The sequence below is a fragment of the Manacus candei genome, unplaced genomic scaffold (assembly GCF_025592945.1).
Source record: "Manacus candei isolate 608988 ecotype Guabito, Panama unplaced genomic scaffold, ASM2559294v1 h1tg000017l, whole genome shotgun sequence".
NCBI classification, from domain to species: domain Eukaryota; kingdom Metazoa; phylum Chordata; class Aves; order Passeriformes; family Pipridae; genus Manacus; species Manacus candei.
The window spans coordinates 21,702,153-21,724,164 of record NW_026138065.1 but is presented as its reverse complement, the minus strand read 5'-3'; the positions used below and the strand labels follow the sequence as shown (position 1 = coordinate 21,724,164).

The 22,012-nt window shown below is 40.8% G+C and overlaps 1 protein-coding gene across 9 annotated transcripts in view; it reads left to right on the top strand.

The window, feature by feature from the left end:
• Positions 1-22,012, top strand: part of USH2A (usherin) — a 379,342-nt gene that overhangs the window by 343,778 nt on the left and 13,552 nt on the right. For all 9 annotated transcript variants that reach the window (XR_007903998.1, XR_007903997.1, XM_051783908.1 and 6 more), the window contains 3 exons: positions 6,714-6,941; positions 7,771-9,287; positions 10,308-10,629. Coding sequence is in view for 7 of the 9 variants with exons in the window: in XM_051783908.1 (XP_051639868.1) it covers positions 6,714-6,941; positions 7,771-9,287; positions 10,308-10,629 (2,067 nt within the window). In the remaining 2 variants the exon portion in view is untranslated. The remainder of the gene's footprint in view (positions 1-6,713; positions 6,942-7,770; positions 9,288-10,307; positions 10,630-22,012) is intronic.

The window sequence follows — 22,012 nt, the reverse complement described above, 5'->3', positions numbered from 1 at the left end:
AAGAAGAAAAGAAAAAGGAAAAGAAAAGAAAAGAAAAGAAAAGAAAAGAAAAGAAAAGAAAAGAAAAGAAAAGAAAAGAAAAGAAAAGAAAAGAAAAGAAAAGAAAAGAAAAGAAAAGAAAAGAAAAGAAAGAAAAGAAAAGAGAGTATTAATTAAATAGCAATGTTGACTTTGCCCAAAGTGATTTCTTTAAGGTTTTACCAGCAAAGTGTAACGTCGTTGCTGTTTAAAAGTGTACTGCTACCCAAAGGCCAACTTGGTTTTATTTGATTTCATTTTAATGTGCAATGCATCCTGGTTTTCTTTGTGGTGCTTTGCTTTCAAGTCAAAGCTAGGGATTCAGATGCCTGGTGAGACTGCAGCAGGTCCCAGGTGTGCCAGGAAAGAAAACTGTCTACTGTGAAAATAGGCAGCAACTCCATGAGACAGATTCAACTACGTGTAATTCACAGTTCTTTACATGCTCCGCCAGGAAGGAGGAAAATGAATCGCAATGTAGTGCTTCTATAACAGGTATTAATTGTTGTTTGCAGAATATTTTGAACTTAGATTACTGCTGTTTTTAAAGGTTTTTCCCTAGTATAGTCCACAAGCCCACACATGACTATTCGCATAGGAAATGATTCAGTTATGTGCTAAGTGAAACAGGGTGTGCAAATTAGGGTTTTTATTAAAAAAAGCTGATAGCATGGTGCTGTTAGGAAAGGACAAGAACACAGAGTCACAGAGAAAAATTGTGTTCTCTAGTGTTGATGGCAAACCTACTATTTGTATTAAAAATAAATTGCAGGAACGTTCTTACAGTTGAAAAAAAGAAAGCCTTATGTTTGCCAGGAATCTCAAGGAAACAATATTTTCTGATCATGTTACCAAAGCTTATGTTTTAATAAGAAGCCTTTTGATGTGCTTTACCTTGTTGGCTGAATCTATTCTAATGCATTTTTAAAATAATTTTTCCTAAATTTATGTATAAAAAAGCAAACTCAAGTGTAATGAATTTCTGAATGTCATTTCCTAGCCACTGTAGAAGAAAAGACTTCATCGATCCACATTGGGGCTGGGAAAGGAAGAGTGCTCTTTCATCTCAACCAAAGACAATTTGGACAAATATTCCCTGGGCAAAAACATTTAAAAATTATTTCAGGTTTAATAAGGAAATATTTCATTTTACAAACTTAAAAAATTTATTTAAATATTTATCTGGTTCTCTTTCATAATTTCTTTGGGTTTTTATTTACCATAAAAATTATCACCAGTATGGTACATTTTGATACTATTGAAAACCTGTTGAGTTATATGAAATAATAAAATAATTCTTTAAAATTAAAAATAAGCGTTGAAAGGCAATTTTAAAATTCTAAAATGAAACGCAAAGTTCTTAAAATGTAAAATTTTAAGAGTGAAATTTACAAAAAATATGAATGAAAAAGCTATTTTTTTTTTTGTGAGGAAAATAAATAGTGCAACATGAATTTCTGGTAAAAATGGAAATTTTGGTTACCTGTAGGCAAGATAATTTCTGGTAAAATGAATAACATGTTGGTATCTATTTGACTAACCTTTGAGACTTTTCAGTACTACCATGGGAATAATTTATATTCCAGTCCACACTACTACAAGAAGAGACTCATAGATTACTTGTGTATCCATAAGTTATATCTTTGTGAATCTGAGCATAAGGCTTTAGGAATAGAGTAGATTTTTTAAATGGAAAAGACGCAGTGTGCATGATACAAGCCTGAGAAGGAAGGCAACTCAAAAGACAAGTTAGTGTTTGCATATGAATATGAACTCAGTGTAATGTTTAGAGTGAAGGCAGGGGCTAAGAAATGGTCTGGGAAATGAGAATGAATATCAGAGTCAAGGTAGAAGTGCTCCTAGTGCTTTGCAGGAAATGGCAAAGAATGTGGATTAGACAGGGAACTGGATAAGAGAATAATAACAAAGGTGAGGATACACTGAGTATCTTAATGAAATCCCAAGCATTTCCCCTCACTTCTGTCACTTGTGGAAGAATCTGTTTGAATTCCTTCATGGACAATTGGAAAACTGGCATCAGAGGATAGTCAGATTGCCATTCTGACTGTCAGGAAACCATAGATTTCTTCTCCCTTGTCCAGGGACAATTCACCATTTCTGCTTCTGTAGACAAGGAATGTTATACAGAATTACCTCCCATCGTTTATGTCTGTGGGTTATGCAAGAACTAGTTTGGATCACTGTACCACTATTGCAGTTAGCAGCATGGTAGTGCCTGATGCCACTGGGTTTAGCTAGGGACTTGCAGAAAGAATGAGCTAGCTTTTTAATCAGCTATTGAAGATACCTGCCAAATAGAGATTACAGTACAAAGGGCAGATAGGGACAAAGAAGAAATCCAAGCCTAACCTTAACATGACTGGTGGCAACTTGCTGATCTTTGATGATTACCCCTAAAGAAAGGACAGATACTCAAGCTGCCTATTGGGCAGCTCTTCAGTGGTCCGGAGATCTTCTGATAAATCTGTCACGTTTTGAACTCGTGCCCTGAGACCTAGGCAACTGGGTAAGCTGGCCTGCCTTGAAAAAAGAGGAAAAGCCCAGAGTGACACCACTGGAAAGTGCTGCTTCATCAGATCGATAGATTCAAAGATGACTAGGTTGTGTAGTTGTATGCAGTTTAAACATTTGTGCAGGGAGTCTACCCGTGCAGAGTATTATTGACAGCTACAGATCAATGCTAATTTTTGATCATTTTCAACCTACAAAGACCTCTTGACCCTGTTGCCACCTTAGGGGCACTTCAAGTAGTCAAAAGCAATCACAGTAGGCAGTGTAAAATCATCAGACCCTTGAAGGCTGCACAACCTTGCCCGTGCCCAGGAGGAGGACCAAGAGATAGCAAGGAAGGCAGGCACCTTGCATTATGGATGCCACTGCCTTTGAACGGCATGAAAGACTATGCTAATTTGTTTCCAGAATTTAAGTGACTTCTATGCTCATGAATTAAAAAATAAACAAACAAAAAAGGCAATCTGAAGCAAATCTTGATGGATATATTATTCATGATTCATGTTCTCTCGTTTTATGTTTTCAAAAATATGTTAAAACAAGGTTTTACTTTAAATAACTTTTATTCTAATTTACAGTTAAAAGAGTGGAATTGCTCTTAACAGCTTGTGCTGCCACTGGCAGTGTGTGAAGCATTTTACAAAGCAAGACCAAAGGTGGGGTCCCGCCTGGAGTAGTGGTAGTGCTGCCAGAGCTGTTCCAGGGAAGGGAACCAGGCTGCCATAAGCAAAGGCCATGTCAAAGGCTGAACTCTGGGCTACAAGGTGGGATCAAGTCACAGTGGCTCGTCACAACCTGTCTCAGGTGTCCATTCCCATAGTGTTTACATGGAAAGACTGGGCCATATAGGAGGAATGTGAGAGTGTACACTGTAAAATGTTTGCTGAAGTATTCTTAATTTACTGATTGATGGAGTGAGAATGTTTCACAATAGGAGAAAGAGAAAGGACGACATGGGCTTGTAGTCCATTGGATTTCATGGTCAGTCAGTCTATGAACATCTTAATGTTTGCATTAAAATTTTATTTTGTTGGTTTGCTTTCAATGGTGAATGAAATCTGGACTGTTAGCATGTAAACCTGGGATATGTGAGTTTATGGCTATGCAGAGAAAGACTGGGAGAATATCCAAGGCAATGATTTTGTTCCTGCGCCTGTTTAAGGCTGTGTCGTCCGCTGAAGCCAAAGTTATAGTGCTATCCCTTGCAAGGTGTATTTTGCAATTTATATTTGACCATTCCAGCAGGACAGTATTTCTAGGCTGAAAATGTCATGGGAGGACATAAAGTGATTCTTAAAATGAATCACCGAGTCTGCCATCCACCCTCTTTTCAGCATCAGCCTTTGAGCTGAGCAAATTCACAACTGGCAATGGCAGCAGTGCAGGGGGAGAAAGAGGGGCTCTGTACTCTGGGAGTACATCCCCTGAGCTTACTTCAAAACCAAACAAAACAAAAATACATGTAAACCGTTTGCTCTTCAAGAAGTATCTGTAGGAGCCAGGGATAAAAGTCATCCCTGGAAGGAATGGTTTAGCAGTCTCCGGAGAACATGATGAACTGCAGGCAAGGAAATCCCTCCATCCTTGTTTCATTTCAAACTGTAGTGAGGATTGTAAATAATTAAATCTTGCAGTTTAGTGGGAAAATGGTAGAGGGTGATGAAAAATATGCTAGTTTTCTGTTTAAAAACGGAAATCTAGTGTTTTGTAGCATTGCTGTCATGAAAACCCACCCTGATGATGCAGCTCATTAGAAAACAGAGCCATTGCCTTTTGTCTGATGTTTGTAATAATGTGTTTGTACCTTCAGAGAGCCTCTGTGTAGCGGTTCAGGAGCAGTAATTTAATGTTGTGTGCTCCTCTCCTCCCATCCCCACCCCCCAGCCACAGAATGTAAATTTTAGGCTTTTAAAAGTTCTGTTTTGAAAACCTAATAGATGACTGTCCTCATAAAAACTATTAATACAGACTACATCCAATTGTAAAGCTAATTTTAATCATGTTTTGTGCCAACATAATTTCTAATGCCAGATTTTTATGCTAAGCATGAGCCTCGATTTGAGCACTGTTCTTTAACCTGCAGTTCATAATTTTGCAGTCGGCTGTATAGGTTTTTTGGCTATGGCAGTTTGAACGCTTCCACTTTCAAGGATCTAAGCCATAAATGTTTATTAAAAGAATCTATAATGAAATCAGGTTTGTTATTTTTTTAATGGCTGCCTTGAGTATGTTGGATGACTGAACGCACGTTGTTAATCATTAAGTACTCATGTTACAAAAAATGTTTGATAGTATTGCCATCTAGGGGCTGAACGAAATTCTCCATGCTGAAATAAACTGTAATTGAACAGGTGCTGCTATTGACAATATACATATGTTTTTGCTTTATAGCCCACATGCTTTCCATGTTTCTTATGACAAAAGATATCTCTAAATGTCCCACGGCAGCCAGAGCTTTCTTATATATAATCTGTTCGAGGTGATTGCTATTTGCATTTGAGCTTATGCTTTTTTGGCAGTGATGGCTGGGAATTCCTAACAAAGAATTATACTTTTTTGCATTATTAATCTTGCTAGTGTTTGCCCTGTTTAACAGAAAAAGGAATCATTTATCAGAAAAGTATGTTTATAATCTGTACTTGTGGCATCTTCAGATTTAATATTCATAATGGTCATTCAAATGCTGTGCTATATTTATCTAAAAGACTAACTCATTGTTGTGAGGAAATAACTATTTAAATATTTATAATCTAACTTTTAATATTTAAAAAAAGAAATTAATATTTCTTTAAAATTTGTTTCTGAGTCTGATAGCTTAACAAATGTTTAAATATTAAACAATTGGAAGTGTTAGCATTTAACAACTTAATATGACTGAAACAGGAAAATTGACTTCATCTCTTTCTGCCACACGAAGGCAACTGAATTTTTGCACTCCCCTTCTTGAGACTTATGTAGCTCATGCAAAAGCACAACTAAAACCAAGATTAAATATATTGGTGGTCAGCTGAACTCCTTTCTTCCTCACTCATCTGACCAGACAAATCTGCACAGTCTCCTGTTGGAACATGTTACTTCTGTTCAAAGTACTACCACAGCTGTGTCTCCTTCCTGCCTAGATCAGAGTTTGTGCCGAAGCTCTCTTTGCCTGAGCAGTGTCAGGTCTGTGTCAGATGCTGTTTGGGGTAAGCTGCCTAAAACTGTGAGCTGTGATGCCAGTGGCCCCTTCTGGCCGTGGCTGATGTCCATCACTCCGCATCCCCCCACAGGTCTCTCTGCTGGGCCATGTTCTGGTGTGGTGGCAGGTCAGCCCCAGTCCTTGCAGCCCAGTCAGAGCCCAGTGGGATCCACGAACAGCCATGTTCTTCTCAGCCTCTCCCCACTGGTTCAAGGCAAGGCTTTGGCACCAGGGAGGGTCTAAGCTGCTTGCTCGTGCCCCCATCAGCAATGTGGCTGCTTCCACCAACCTGGAGAAACAGGGAGGGTTCTTGTAAGGCAGCAAGTTGCCCTACAGTCATCTTACATTGTGATTTTATCTCAAACACCATCTTTGCAAAGCAGGAACATAGGAACTAGTTTATTCAGTCTCTATACTTGCCCATCTATCCCCCCCATCCCTCCTTTCCCTCCCCCCCCATTTTTAAGGGGTTTGTTTTCAGTTAGGAAATTAAACCACACTCTTGGAAACACTGTTTATCCAGTTTATAATGCCCTAAGTAGCTAGGACAGGACAGCCTATGAAATGTCACATCTACACACAAGATGTGTAAGATTTCTGTAGAAGCAGGCATCACTCATATACTACAGGTTTTTATGTGCTTGAATCCTCCATAGTTCCAGGCAGCCTCATCCTCACTGAGCAAAGCTCAGACACGTGCTGAACTATAAGCTATTTGCTAGCTGAGATTCAGACTCTGCAGGACTCCCAAGGAGTCAGCTCCAAAGGCTTTACCATAATGATAGATACTTTTTTTAAAGCCTAAGAATTCTAAGAATTAAGGTTCAATCATGAAAAACCACTAAAAAAATCCTGGTAACCAGATGGGGTATTCTGCAAAGCGGTCAGAAGTGACCCAGAGCTGAGGCCTCATTTTCCAAGTGACATAAACCACAGATGCTGATTACTTTTTTAACTAACTCAAACATCTGTATTTTTGCTTCAGGGAACAAAGCATCAGGCTCATTTATTTGGATTGAAACCTTTCACAACATATCATATTCATGTCGTAGCTGTAAACAATGCTGGGCAGGTTTCAAGCCCCTGGACATCTGTGCACACTTTGGAAGCTTCACCCAGTGGCCTGAGCAACTTCACTGTGGAAAAGAAGGAAAATGGCAGGGCTCTGCTACTCAAATGGTCAGAGCCCTCCCAGCCCAACGGTGTGATTAAGGTAATCTTCATCTTGACATTTCACTTGATCAAAAAAGAGAAAGGAAATGCTGAATATCAAATGAAAGCATTTTTGCTAAAAAGGACTCAATCAAATGCATTATAGTTTACAATAAGACAGAAGTCCTGTGTAAGCACAAGGCACTCTGTGAATTCCCTCTGCTTTCATTATATTAAAATAAGTATTAACATTCTTGTGCTACTCCATGACAGTAAATGTTCATTTACACTGAACCAAATTGTTCATTGAATGCACAGAAAGCTACACATGAAAGCTCATAATATTACTTTTTGTACATTAGACACCATCAAAATGTGTTTCTAGAAAACCTGGATTTGACAGAATGTTGTTCTGGAATTTGGGACTTTGGGACTCAGTGGTTTCAACTGAGTGTAAACCTTTACCTGCAAGGTTTGCTACTAGAGAGGTTTATTTGGAGGTTTTTTTTCCATAAGTGATTTTCTTTAGAGCTAGTCTGTGAGAAGCTTTCCTCTAGCCTATGAGAGCCTCGCAATGAAACTTGATAACAATCAAATATAATGAAAACTGTCACTAAGTGATTTATTACTGCATTCAAAATGAAAAAATCATGAAAATTGGATCAAAACACTCCTTTTGTATCAATGACCTGTTTGTGTGCTGATTGTTGCTAGCAAGAAAGTAAGTTTCTGAATCACTGGTTGATAGTCCTTACCCTATTGCAAAGATTAAGGAGTCTCATCTACTGGTTATTGACGAAAACTGTTGATTTTTTTTCCCCCCTTTTATCCTGGCTTCTGTCCTTCCTTCCCTGCCTGCCTTTTTTTCTTTTTCTTTCTTTATCCACCAGACCTACAATATTTTCAGCGATGACAACCTGGAGTACAGTGGTTTATCTCGGCAGTTCCTCTTCAGGCGCCTTGAGCCGTACACTCTCTACACCCTCATACTGGAGGCTTGCAATGCAGCAGGATGCACTCGTTCTCCACCCCAGCCAGTCTGGACAGACGAAGCACCCCCAGTGTCTCAGATGGCACCTGTAATCCAGGCAGTGAATGCCACCAATGTTGAACTGAGCTGGTTGCAGCCAATTAATCCAAATGGAAAAATAATTCGCTATGAAGTTATTCACAGATGCACAGAAGAAAATGCTGCAGGGTACAGAGCGACAACAGAAGACGAGAAAATTGTTTTCACAGAATATAACACTGAAAGTAATACATTCGTATATAATGATAAAGGTTTACAGCCATGGACAAGGTATGAATATAAAATACGCACCTGGAATGCAGCAGGCTACACTGACAGCTCCTGGACAGTGGCAAAGACTAGTCAAACTGCCCCAAAAGGTCTTGCCATCCCCAGGTTATCTGTGGTGTCAGCTAACCCCCATAAAGTGTTCATATCGTGGGCCCCCCCGGCACATCCCAATGGCATTCTTCAGTCGTACAGGCTGCTAAAGAATGATGTTCTCTACCCTTTCAGCTTTGATGCTGCTACTCTCAGCTACATGGACGAAGACTTACTGCCCTATACAGTGTACAGCTACGCAATAGTTGCCTGTACAATGGGAGGCTGCTCCACCAGTGAGCCAGCTGCCATACGGACACTGGAAGCAGCTCCTGCCTTGGTGGACCCACCATCTCTGCGGGCTGTCAGTGCCACTCAGATCAATGCATCTTGGGCACCTCCTCAAATACAAAATGGAGATATTACCAAGTACATATTGAAATTAAACAATGAAGAGTATTATCCTGGCAAAAATTTGCAAATATTGGTTTCTAATCTACAGCCTTACACACAGTATGATTTTGCATTGGTTGCCTGTACTGCTGGGGGCTGCACAGCCAGTACATCCCAGTCCGTGATGACCATGGAGGCTCCACCATTAAATATGGAAGCTCCCAGGCTGCTTGTCATGGGCTCAGAGTCGATTGAAATCACATGGAAACTTCCAGATAAGCCCAATGGTAACATCACAAGCTATGAGCTAAGAAGGGATGGTGTACTTGTTTACTCAGGTCTGGAAACTCGTTATCTTGATTTCACCCTAACGCCAGGCATGGAGTACAGCTACACTGTCACTGCAAATAACAGTCAAGGGAGCGTGACCAGCCCATCAGCTCAGATAAAAACCAACCCCTCTGCTCCATCTGGGATGTTGCCTCCTAGGTTGCAGGCGTGGTCCTCAAATGAGATTTTGGTGGCCTGGGATCCTCCTATCAAAGTGAATGGTGACATAATAAATTACACGATCTCCATCCACAAGCCTGCTGAAACAGGAAAGAAAACTTTTGACTTCGATGCATCTCATGTTTCCTTTCTGAGACGGTCATACATAGTGGCACAGCTACAGCCCCACAGTAGGTAAGTCTGGAAGAACTCATTCGTTGAATAAATGCTGCAGGAAGGTTCAGAGGGCTGGCTGACAGCTCAGCCATCTTGATTAAACAGATAGTCAGATCCATAGGTTTTGTTTTCTAAAAAGCAAATGATAAAACCAGGATTTTTTTTTAATTTATAGTAACACCAGCTATATATAATCTTGATGAAGTACGTAGTGTTGACTTAGGTTGTAATTAATAGAAGAGGTAATTCACTACTCTGCTATAGACTCCAAAACCTGCAATCTTGTACTGCTGTATCTTTTGCAAGATGTCTGCATTTGAGAGTACAGGCTTGAGATGACAAAATTTGGGGTGGGGAGACCAAAGTCATATTAGCTCACTCATCTACAGAGTAGCTGAGCTGAGATTAATAGAGTCACACCAGGAACATGTTTGTAGCCTCGAGTTGAAAACAAGTGACTTGTGATGAAGTGAAAGCTAAAACTTAAGAGAGGGTACCAGACTCCGCTACAGAAGCACACTTGATACTGTAGTAGTATCTTCCCCACTATTTCTTAATTATTTACCTGACCTTTCCTTATATATTTGTGTAGGCATAATTTGTGTGTGTTACATAGTTGATAAGTTTGTCTACTATTTACATATAAGTAATCTAAATCTGAAGAGAAAAGAATAATAGAGTGAAGCTTTACAGCTTTCAAACAACATCCAAATCATTTCCTACAGTGAATCATCATTTTGATTTATATCATCAAAATAAAAACAATTTTGATCACTTGACTCCTGCAGATGTTAATTCTGCTCTGAAAAAAAAACAAAAACAAGACAAACCACAACCAAGTAAAACCCAAGAAGACAGTGTTCTTCCTCTTTGCTACACAAGACACGGCACATAATCTGTGTGTTCATGCAAACTGTGTTCCTATTAAAAATTCCAAAGACCAGGAGAAAAACTAAGAAATCCACCAGATTTCATGCACAATTTATATTTGTATTTGCAGTGTTTTAATCACTTTGTTCCTGATTTATGTTCCCAAAGGTATGAAGTACAGCTCCAAGCTTGCACAGAGCTGGGTTGTGCCTCCAGTGAGTGGGCATCGGTACAGACGCTGGAGGCGCCGCCGGCAGTGCAGCCCGCCCCTCTCATCGAAATACAGACAACAGCCGGAGGCTTCCAGTCGACTGCTTCCATCCTGTGGACTGGCCCAAAGCAGCCAAACGGGAAGATTTTATACTATGAACTTTACAGAAGGCGAACAACTCAAGCCCACATAAATTTAGACCTCGCACTTGTTTACAATGGTTCTTCAACCTCCTTCAAAGATGACAAGTTGCTGCCTTACACAGAGTATGAATATCAGGTGGGAATTGAAGCTATTTAGCAGCTCCGATTATGATTTCAGTACACTTTGATAGCTTTACTTTACACGTACAGTGAACATACACATCTCAATTCTAATGTTAATAGTATTGTGAAACCTGAATGATTATTGTTAATGTATTTTAAAGAGCTGAGAAGCTGAAAATAATTTTGTAAAAGCAATATATTCATTCAGCATTCGTTTTTCTCTACCTTAGTCATAGGTGCCTGTGTTTCTTACATGTTAAATGTTTATGTACCCTCCAAAGCTTCTGCAAATCTCTAATGTTATGCGAGTAGAGTGAAATTCTAATTCTTAAAAGGCAGCTTTTTTTCATTATTTTTTCTTTCTTTTCCATACTCCTCCAATCTATTATGAATTAATTTTTACTTTATGATTTTAGAGCAGTTTAGATCAAGAGGGTTGTTTTCCTTTAAATTAGTCATTAGAATTACAAGAAGATTTTGTGAGTGGTTCAAAAGTGAACCTGTTAATAGTTGAGGTTACTTCTCATGCACATAGGTATTTTTAGTGTTGTTTTTCTTATGAGCCTGAGACCAGTTCTGCCATTCTTTCACCTGTAACTGTTTTCTATATCAAAGTTACAACTTGTAGCAGCATTTTATCATACAGTACTACTGGTAATGTAGGGCTTTACTTGACTACAGACTGTGAACTAAGAACTTTCCTATTTATTTTCCTATCCAAAATCTTTGCCAAGTTTTTATATGAGTTAGTGAAGTTTAGAGCCTCACCAAAAAAACAACCTTGAATTTGTTGTTTCTAAAAATAAGTGGACATACTATCATAGCAGGATAAGGTTGATTTTTTATTTTGATGTTGTCTATAGGAATGCTTATTTGCCACTGAATAAGATACCAGCAAGCCTCATTACTGATCCTGTTTGCAATGATACCTTGAAGATATATTTGGCAATGCTCAAAGTCTTTACAACCATTTTCCTAAAAAACCCAAAAGTTAAATTGTTTAAGAATTCATTTCTATTTATAAAACCGTGCATTCCCCCTCTTGAGCAAAGTGGTGGCAAATCTTTCTTTTACAGGCTCATTTGTTTTGTAGGATCGCAAGATAATTCAGGTTGGAAGGCCTCTCAGGAGGCCATGCAGCCCAACTTTCTGCCCAAAGCAGGATCAGTTTAAGAGATCAGATGAGGTTGTGCAGGGCTTTATACGGTTGCATCTTGAAAACCTTCAGGGAGGGAGATTGTTTAACCTCCTGAGCAGTCTGTTCCACTGCTTGGCTGTCCTCATTGCGAAAAAGTTTTTTTGTTACTTTCAGTCTGAACTTTTTTTGCTTGAACCTGTTTTGTCTTATGCCCTGCCACCACACACCATAGTGAAGAACCTGGACCCACCCTCTTGTTAGCCTGTGGTTATGTGCTGGGGAACTGCAGTCAAGTCCCTCCAAAGCCATCTCTTCTCCAGGCTGAACAAGCCACAGCTTCTCCTTATAGGCAAAGTTTTCCAACCCCCTGATTACCTTGGTGGCCTTGACTCCAATTTATCAATCTCTTTCTTGTATTTGGGGCCAAAACAAAACAAATACTGAATAAAGGCATGTAATCACTTCCTTTAATTGCCTGGCTATGCTCCTGTTAATCAGCTCAAGATGTTGGCTGCCTGTGCTGCCAGATTATTTTGCTGGCTCATGTTCAGTTTTCTATCTACTAAGACCTCTAGGTCCTTTCAAGCAGAGGTACTCCCTAGTTGGTCAGCTCCCTAGTTGTTAACCCTGTAACACTGCAGAAGTTATTCCTTCCCAGGATCAAGACTTTTTGTCTGTCTTGCTGCAATTCGTACAATTCCTGATGACCCATTGTGCTAGGCCCTTCTGAATGGCAGACCTGCCTTTCAGCATATCAGCTGGTCCTCTCCAGTTTGGTGCTCTGCTCCACTACTGTTGTTTTGTTCTTTTTAGTACCAGAAATCATGAAGAATTAAATCTAAAATCTTGCTTTATCACATTTGTCTATGCAGCTGCTGTATGTACATGTGTCATAGACTCATCGAGTCATGTAGGTTGGTAGGGACACCCAGAAGGCATCTAGCCTAACTCCCTGCTTGAAGCAGGTCCAGATAGAGCAGGCTGGTCAGGGCTGTGTCCAGCTGAGTTTTGGCTCAAGTTCTCCATCCTTGCAGATGCAGATGCAAGGATGGAGATTATACAGCCTGCGTGGGCAGAACTATTGTTAGACCAGATTTCCTTGCTACTTTAGACAGGATCTGTGACAAATCTGTGACAAATTCAAGTGCAGATGGGGCTGAGTGGATAGCAAGCATTATAGCAAGACCCAAACCCTGCTTATTAGTTAGGAATCTTTCTTAGATGAAGAAAAACCTCTCCAAACTGGAAGTTGTAGACATTGGCTCTTGGATTAACTTTCAATTATCTCAATCATAAGCTGTTTTTTGGGAAGTTGATACTACAAAGTTTTTAATGATCTGTCAGTGATGGATAAAAAAAAGAAACCTCTTGACCAGATTCCTGTGGTTTACTGTGCTGTATTCAAGACTTTGGTTTTTATCTTGGTTCTGCTCCATAACCAGGCTGAGCTTTTGACTGGAACTCTAAATCATTTGGGGGTTTTTTTCACCAGTGGCCATTTATTTCACCATGAGAGGTTTTTCAATGCACGTGTTTGTCTTCTGCTTAAGTCACTTGCAGCAGTCCTCTGGGATCTATTCTGAGCTCCTCCATTGTTGACAATTTATATCTTGCCTGTGAGACAAGTTATTCATAAGTATAGGGCTTGGCTTTGCTATTATGCTGATGAAACCCAGATTTATATTTCACTTAAACCGGATATTGATTCTCCTGTCTCTGCATTTGAGGCTTGTTTGCTGGACATAAAACTTTAAATGCAACTGAATTTCCTCCAGTAGAATGCAGATAAAATCAAAGTGCTGTGATGGGACTCTCTCCAGCATTTTTGGAGACACTGAGATTTAGTTCAATGCTCTGACAGCTTCTTTGGACCTGAAATCAGGATTTCAGAATCTGAAGGGTTTTGGGGAGTTGGTTGGTTTTTATTGGTTTGTTTTGTTGGGTTTTGTTGGTCTGTTTGTTTTCCTGGAAATTTCAGCTGAATATTAGGTTTTATAAGATTAGATGCAAAAGTTGCACTTTCAGAAATGATGAAATGACTTCAGAAGCTCATACTGGCCAAAGGGACTATGCCCCCTAAATGCTTAGGTCACTGTTCTTCAAGGAAGCACATTTATTCTTTAAGGGCTTATTTAAGGGCCAGATCTGCATAAGCATATTAGCACCTGCTAGGTTTCAGTGGGTTTTTAAGTGGCATACGGTGCTTACTGTTCCATACTCAAAAATAATTACTTAGATCTTTGAAATTCACTCTATCAGTCTATTTGTACATTTAGATACTTGCATTTTCTAGAGCATATGGCCTTTTAGGTATTTGTTGGAATGCTGCCTGATAACCTCAACTATATTAAACATATGCAATTGAATGATTTCCTGAAAAAAAACCTGACTTAAACAAACTATAACTCATGAGGCCTAATGACTTTCCAAGTGCAATCTTTTGATTCCTGGAATACTTCTGAATGTGTTGGACCTTCTCAGGAATCGTTGAGCCTGGTGTGCAACATTACCATATAGCAACCTATAGAGTCAGACCTGTTTTTCTCAGCTAAGGAAAGGCCTTTTTGGACAGACTTGTGGCATTTAGTGCAAAGCAGAGCTGTCATGGTATAGTGTGATTTCCATGCAAATGCAATATCAGTCCTCCACAATTACACTTAATTTTGTTCTTAAAACTGCTCCCTTAGATTAATAGCTTAATGTCTTCCTGGTTTAGGACACATCCTTATTTCTATTCGGCAGGTACAGAACATGTAAAAGACAGAAAATTGCAATTGTCCCTTTTCAGAAAGGTTTATGGCTCCCTGCAGAGGTTTATTCTCTGATAGGACTATTCAATGCACCAAGACAGGGTCTGCAGTGCTGAAGCTGTCTGCCTCCAACCACTGCAGGAGGCACAGCATCCCTCTTGCTTGTGGAGCATGCTTCTCACACACCAGTTACTGCAACCAAGGAAAGGGTCTAGGAAATACCCCGAGATACACCAGGGGGAAATATGTTTTGGGTCCTCTGTCTCGACTTCTCAAAGTGAAAACAAATCTTATTCTGACTTTGGAGATATAAAGAGAAAAAAAATTGGTGCAAAGTCATGAATATTAAGGAAGGACCAACTACATGGAGTGTAGAATATGTTAGCCCTATTAGTCACTTTTCAGAGATGACATGAAGGACACTTGGTTTACTAGCCTGTCTGTCAAATTGTTGGCTGAGCTCCAGTTTGTGCTGCTTACTTACTTACAAACAGCTCAATGACTTCTGCAGTTTAAAATGGGGTTAAACTATTTTTCTGGCTGACCAGTGATAGTCACCCATTTGTAATATCCCTCATATATGGCTCTTCTTCATCGTTTTAATTCCCCATTTCTTCCCATCTCTCTAACAGAAAGATACACTACAAAGCAGTGACATAAAAGAAAAATGTACTTCTTTCTTCCATAACATACTTGTTGTTTTGTAAAACTGCTTTTTCTTACAGGGTTCATTGCTCTTCCCGCTTCCAATTAAAGAGAGTTTCTCATACTACATCAGCATTAGACTACCAAGCTTGACCTCAGCTTTTGAAAAGTAAAGCAGACATAACTATATTGTTTCACTGATTTAATGATAATACCCATTCTAAATACTCTTTTGCAAAATGAGATGCTTCCTTTCCCCTAGTAGAAGGTATATGGTAGGGAGAAGGGCCATTTTGTTCATTAAGCCCCACTTCTGCACTATGTTTCTCTTGTCAACACCATTTTAAACTCAAGTGTGTTGATGCAACAAAACCTTGATTTCTGTTCATTAAGTATGGATATTGGACTGGATTTTTTGGCTTCCAGAATTACCAATGAGACTCTTACAGCACTACTCTTGCAAGACCCTTCTCAGTAAATTGTGATTCTGACATATTCAAAATCATGGCAAGCTAGCCTTTAAAAAGACATTAGTGTGAGTATCAAGGGAAAATATACTCCAGGGCTGTAGATGACTTGATATGATTTCCTTGATTGTATCTTTTTATTTATGAGGCATAATTTATGACTGCTGAAAAGCAAACTAAAATGAGTGATGACTAACTACAGCCAAAGTAATAAATCAGAAGCAGAGAAAGAAGTGGTGATTTTGATCGAATCTATTGAATTAGCTGTTGCCCTTAGCCATTACAGGTATTGGAAAGACCTTTTAATATCTGCTTATCTCTCTCATGGGAACTTGGTAACTATCTCATTATATACCCATAGGAAACAAATTATTTAATTTTCTCTCTTTTAGAGTTAAACCTGTTTACATCTCTCATTAGTTACTGGTGTTATACTATGTTATGTGGAATGAGCTTCCTTTACAATTTGGTCATTTTATTTAGGTCCCAAAGTTTTTGCCTTTCGTCTTTCCCTTCCTCAGAAGGGGTTTAGTAGTTTTATTATTAGCATTTGAACAGTGGAGATAAATAGCAATGGTTAAGAGGCTCTAATTATCACAGTGCTAGAAGTCTGGACCTAAAATCTATCCCATTATATGTTTATGACCTCCATAAGGATACTAAAAATGTTGAAGAGGGAAAGTATGGATCCGAGGAGGGGCATTTGGAAAGCACGCATTTCTTTACTACCTTCTCATGCCCCTGGTCATGACTGGATGTGATGCTTTCTTTCCCTTGCCTTTGCTCTGTCCACCATAGACTGTACCCACTTTTGAAAGTTTCTCCTTTGCTAATACCTGCCCAACACTGCAGTGCCCAGATGTGAATACATTATCCTAATGCTGAGTGCTAGATTTCTGTAGACAAGCTTTGTGCTCTAAGCTGTGCTGACGTTGCATAAGTAACTCCAAATCATCCAGGCAGCACGGCGGTCAGTTCAGAAAGACTTGTGAAGGATGCTGCAACTGATGGTAAAAGGGAGATCATTTGGTTTTCTCCAATTTTAACCAGCCAAGATTGTGGTCTCCTCAATTTTTTTGCAGATCGTTGTTTGAACATAGCTAAAAATTGGGGGCTGTGTTTTTGAACTTATTATGTCTTATCTTATATGCCCCTAAAATATCTTACTATCTTGGAAAATAATTACACTGTGAAAACTCTGCATTTATATAAGTGTAGGGTTAGAAACTGAACAAATCTGAGTCAAGAAATTCAAAGCAAAGTCTTAAAGTAGTGCTGTGTCTATGAGGCCTCCATGAAACAGCTTTAGAAAGAGAGGAGAGGTATAAACTCCTCTCTGCTACCATTTGTCTTTCCTGGCACACACCAAGTAGTGACAGCATTGAATCGTTTTTGGAAAGACCAGCAGTCACAAGTGTGTGCCATCTATGGATACCCTAAGGACAGAGCCCCAAGTCATACCTGACTCTTAAACATAGGAGTAGAATATGTGTGTGTGTGAAAGGGATGGCTAGGTCTGACCTTGTGGTTCCCCAGAACTTACCTGCCTACAGCTCTATGCAGAGCTCAAAGCCAAGGATAGGTAGTGACTTAATAATGAGACCTTTTTAAGGCAAAAGGCTGTTTTCTGAGTTCCTGCAGGAACTCAGTGCACATTGCTGACACATGCAGAGCTGAGATCATCCCTCACAGAGACAGCTGTGAGGCACTGCAGACTAACTGCAGTGAGAAGCAGTACAAGGCACAGTGCCTGTTGAACATGGTGACAGCCAGGAGCCAGTGCTGGTTGGTAGTCAGCTCCTTGGCCTGCTCTCCTTTCAGCTGATTTCCTGCAAGCTGGAAGGGTGAACAACATCTGGACTCTGCGCTATGCAGAATATCCCAGCTCTTCCTGACCTGGGAAGTCAGCAGGAATCATAGAAAAATAGAATCATAGAATCATAGAATATGCTGAATTGGAAGGGTTTAACTCCTGGCCCTGTGCAGGACACCCCAAGAGTCACACTGTGTGCCTAAGAGCATTGTCCAAATCCTTTTTGAACTCAGATAGGTTTGGTGTCATCTCATAGGCTTCTTCCACTGTCAGCATCTACAATAAAATGATTTTTCTTTATCTTTGCTCAAGGTCCATTGTGATTTTGTTTCCCTTATTCCTCTTACAGGAGAAGTTGTTAGTTCTACTAAGCCTGAACAGGCTCACCATGGTAAGGTGAGCCTGCTCTTCTCAGAAATTCCCTTTCTGCTCCTCATAGGTTTTGTTCCTTCTTACTACACCAAGGAACCTTGAGGTTGTCCTGTGATCATTTTAAGCAATAACTGATCACAGGTTTCTTCCAGGAGCAGAGATCTGTGAAGGCTCATTTATGATAGAAAAAACCCAGGCTTAGCTACCTGTAACTGGAATTCTTCAGTCCTCTGAATATATGGTCTCCAGAGAGGTTTCCCCCTTCTCTTCTCTCTCTGGCTCCACTTCAAAGTGCAGTCTGGGCCAGGGGCCAGCAGATTGATAAAGCATTAAATAGTAACCCATTAGCTGATTTTGGAGCCCTCTCCTGGCTTTTTTGGGTCAGTGCAGCCATTAACAGCAGCACATCTTTTGGCAGGGTGCTGAGCCATGCGGCATGATGTCAGACTTAATGCTTTTGGAGGCAGAATATTCAGAAAGTGAAGATATGAGAAACTTGTTGGCTTTCTGCTGTGTTTTGTGATTCAAAACATCCCTAAGATATTTCTTCTTGTTTGCCCCATGTTTCTGTGTGGTCTTTTATAATTGTAAGAAAGTAATACTGAGGCCTATTGAACTCTTTATGTTTCTGTATGAATGCAGTTAAATATTTTGGTGCTGATTATATCACAATTTAGAAAGGATTTTTGTGAGCCCAAAAGGCTTTCTACAAAAGTCTAAAATGTGAAAGTTCAGTTTAACCAGGCCAACCAGGCAACAGCTTTTATCCACGACTGCTGTGTGGTGACTTTTTGAGAAGCCATGACCTCTGATTTTAACAGGTCTGATTTTAACCTCATTGTGGTTTCTGTTGCCATGCTGCCCCATTTCTTCATGCAGAGAAGTGGCTAAACACCAGCATTTCCATCTGTAGTCAGTTCTGGGGACTTACTGCCCTGGGTTTCCAAACACTGACCAGGATTTACTTGGACAGCAATTCTCACAGGGAAATATTTTTATAACCATCCATCCTTTTACAGATGGTTGAGCAGAAGCAAAGGGAGTTAAGGGAATCCAGCTTAGGTCAGTGTAAATCTGGAATTTAGATCCTCAGAAGTCCTGTTTAGCTGTCACAGCTGTCTCAGAAGCTGGTATTACAGAGATTCACAGACACCTAGGGGTTTTCTGCTGGACATATGTCTTGGCAGGGCTGAGTAGCTGGTGTCTGTCTAGCAGGCACGCTCAGAGCATGTCTGTCTGTCAGGCCCATGCACATGTGGCCATGACCTTGGCCCTTTTTTCAAGAGAGACAGGCATGTGGCACCACTGTGGACCTCAACCTCAACTCCCCTGCAACCTCTCTAGGGAAAGGTTGGGCTGGGAAACCATGTCTGCTTCTTCTTGCTCATGCTCTGCCCAGTCAATCTTGATTTCATAGTGTTCATGCAAAGTGAAACAGCCCCAAAGGGATCACTGGGAGCATCCCAACAACAAAGATGGATCATCCACTTGGGCATTCTCACTCCAGAAGGCAGCAGGCTTGACTGCCTCCATTGGAGCATGTGATTGAACCTCAATTACTTGCCTCCTGAAGAAGTCCCTTAACCCCTTAGTTGTAGTATGGAAGGGGATGAGCACAGAATCATAGAATATCCTGAGTTGGAAGGGACCCACAAGGATCATTGAAGTCCAACTCCTGGCCCTGCACAGGACAACCCCAACACTCTGGGTGCAAAATCTTTTGCTAATATCCAACCTAAACCTTCCCTGACACAACTTCATTCCCTTGGGTCCTGTCACTGTTCACCAGTGAGCAGAGATTGGTGCCTGCCCCTCCACTGCCCCTCGTGAGGAAGCTGCAGACCACAGTGAGGTCTCCCCTCAGTCTCCTCCAGGCTGCACTGGGTTGGGATTGTTTTTACAGGGTTATTATTAGAAACCCAAGCCACACTAATGACCCCAAACCTGGTGATCAGGTGACAACAGACTGCAGTATGTCAGGACAGCATCATCACCTCAGAAGAGTGCTTTGAATGCTGCTCAAGTACAAGAGGCCTTGCCACATCTCCTTCACCAAAGGGAGGAGATAAAAAGTGCATTAGCAGCCAGATAAGGAGTATCTGCATGTCCCTGTCACCACCCTGCTAACACTCAAGCAGGACATCCCTTCCTCAGCTCGGCTCCCAACACATAACTATGGTGCCTGATACGGGGCACTGGGATGCTGAGGAGGAGGGAAGGCAGCAGCACTCCTCCAAAAGCATCACTGTTGCTTTTCTTCTGGACTCAACCAATTCCCAGGCTCAAACCAGCCACACACTCGTCTGCACATCATGGTCCCATTATTTTGTCCATGTTTTTCGGGGCAGGATGGGTCTTCATCTCTATTTAAGCAATTCAAAGCTGCTGACACCCAGTAATAATGTTCTGGGTGCAGCAGTGAAGAGGGAATTGACACTGGGACAAAATATGGCATCCCCACTGTCATTTTCCTTCTTTTTCTCTGTTATTCCCAGGGGTGGCTGGACTGCTATGACAGTAGAAACGCTCAGGAATTTCAACCCTTCTGTTTGATCTTTTACTTCCTCCAAAGTACATGTCAGTCCTGTGCAAAATACAAGAGCAAATGAGATAATGGGGAACAGGGTGTCTCAAGCTCAGCAGGACTCAGCTCTGCTACAAATCTCCCAGCTCTTTGGCACAAGAGGACCATACACTGCTTGGGATGGGGAAGGATGCTCCTTTCCTAGGAGTAGCAGTGCCCCAGAGCACAACTGTGCCCTGGGGCAGATGATGGCGAGGGAACTGCTGTGCTGTTGGGTTTGTGTTTAAAGCCTTTCCAGTTCTGGTATGTGTCAGCATCGTGTGGGGACCATGGAGAGGCCTCTCCTGCTGCCTTGTGCCCCTGGTCTGTAATTCAGTGTGTCATGGCAGGGGACACTGTCCAGGGGCTGGCATGGGTGTGACCACAGGGATGGGGACAACAGAAACAAGGCCCTGGGGTGCTGTCACTGAGGGACCAGGCAGCTGAGGTGTCTGACTGGGAGGGATGTTTTGAAAGAGCAAGCCCTGGTCGGTTTGAACTGAGACTTTTTCCTGAAAGACAAGGATCAATGAAGGAAGGTGTCTCCATCCAACCCTCAGTGAGGTATTTGCTTCCCAAATGAGGTGTTTGCATCCCTCTCTTGTCTAAAATTCAGCTCCTATTCTGAAGCTGAATTCCTGTGCTACACAGGAAGTCTCTGTTCCTACATCACCACCTTCACTTTTGCTGTGGGCAGCTTGCTCAGCAGGTCAAGTCCAACACTGTTACGCTCCATGCTCATTAGGGACACAGCCTGGATATAACTGGAGCGTTTGAGCTCAGGTAAGTGCTGAGCCAATGCCAGTGCCACATTCAGAGCTGCTCTTACCATATGTGGCTTATTCTTTCCACAAAGAAATATGCCCCTTGAAATAAATGACTGTGAGTAAATCTTTGTAGCTAATGGAACTGAACTGAGACAGAGGGTTTGACCTACTGCAGTAAAGTGAACAGAGTTTGACTTTATGAAAAGTTCGCAACAGAGATGTATTACTGATTTCACTGAAAATGAAAGTGCTTCGGCTGAACTTTTTATTGTAGGGCATCATCTGTACTTAGGATGGTTCTGTGTGTTACTGATGGAATCAGGCAGGAGCTTTGGGTTGTAATTGGCAGAACCACAGTCTTCAAAGCCACAGTAGTTGTTTTATCCTTTTTCCTTCCCCAAACTCCTTGTGAAGTGTCCTGTGGTCTTGGAACTTAATATTGCAAGCTGGAAGGATTTGGGGTCAATTTTGAAGACCTCTTACTTCTCAATCTCCTTTTTCTTTGTAAGACATAGTCCCACCATTCACTTCCCCAGGATCTCTGCCCAGAACAGATCACATAAGAATGTGTTTTACTATAGTTAGAACTGTTCGACATGAAAGCTTACTAAGGAATACTTATACTAAAAATCGCTCAGACAGTCCTCTTGTATTGCCATTTAGATCTATCATTCTGATTGATCACTATGTGGTTGGCTAATATTGAGTCTAATTTAACCCTATACGCTCACGCATCCATCTATTCTGTCTATTGTACCTGACATTCGACAAATTACTTACTCATGCAAATGATGACCTAAGGCAACCTTTTATGATATTCGTGTTTAATTATACAAATGCTTTTTGATAAATAAGATTATACATCCTTCCATATGTTTATT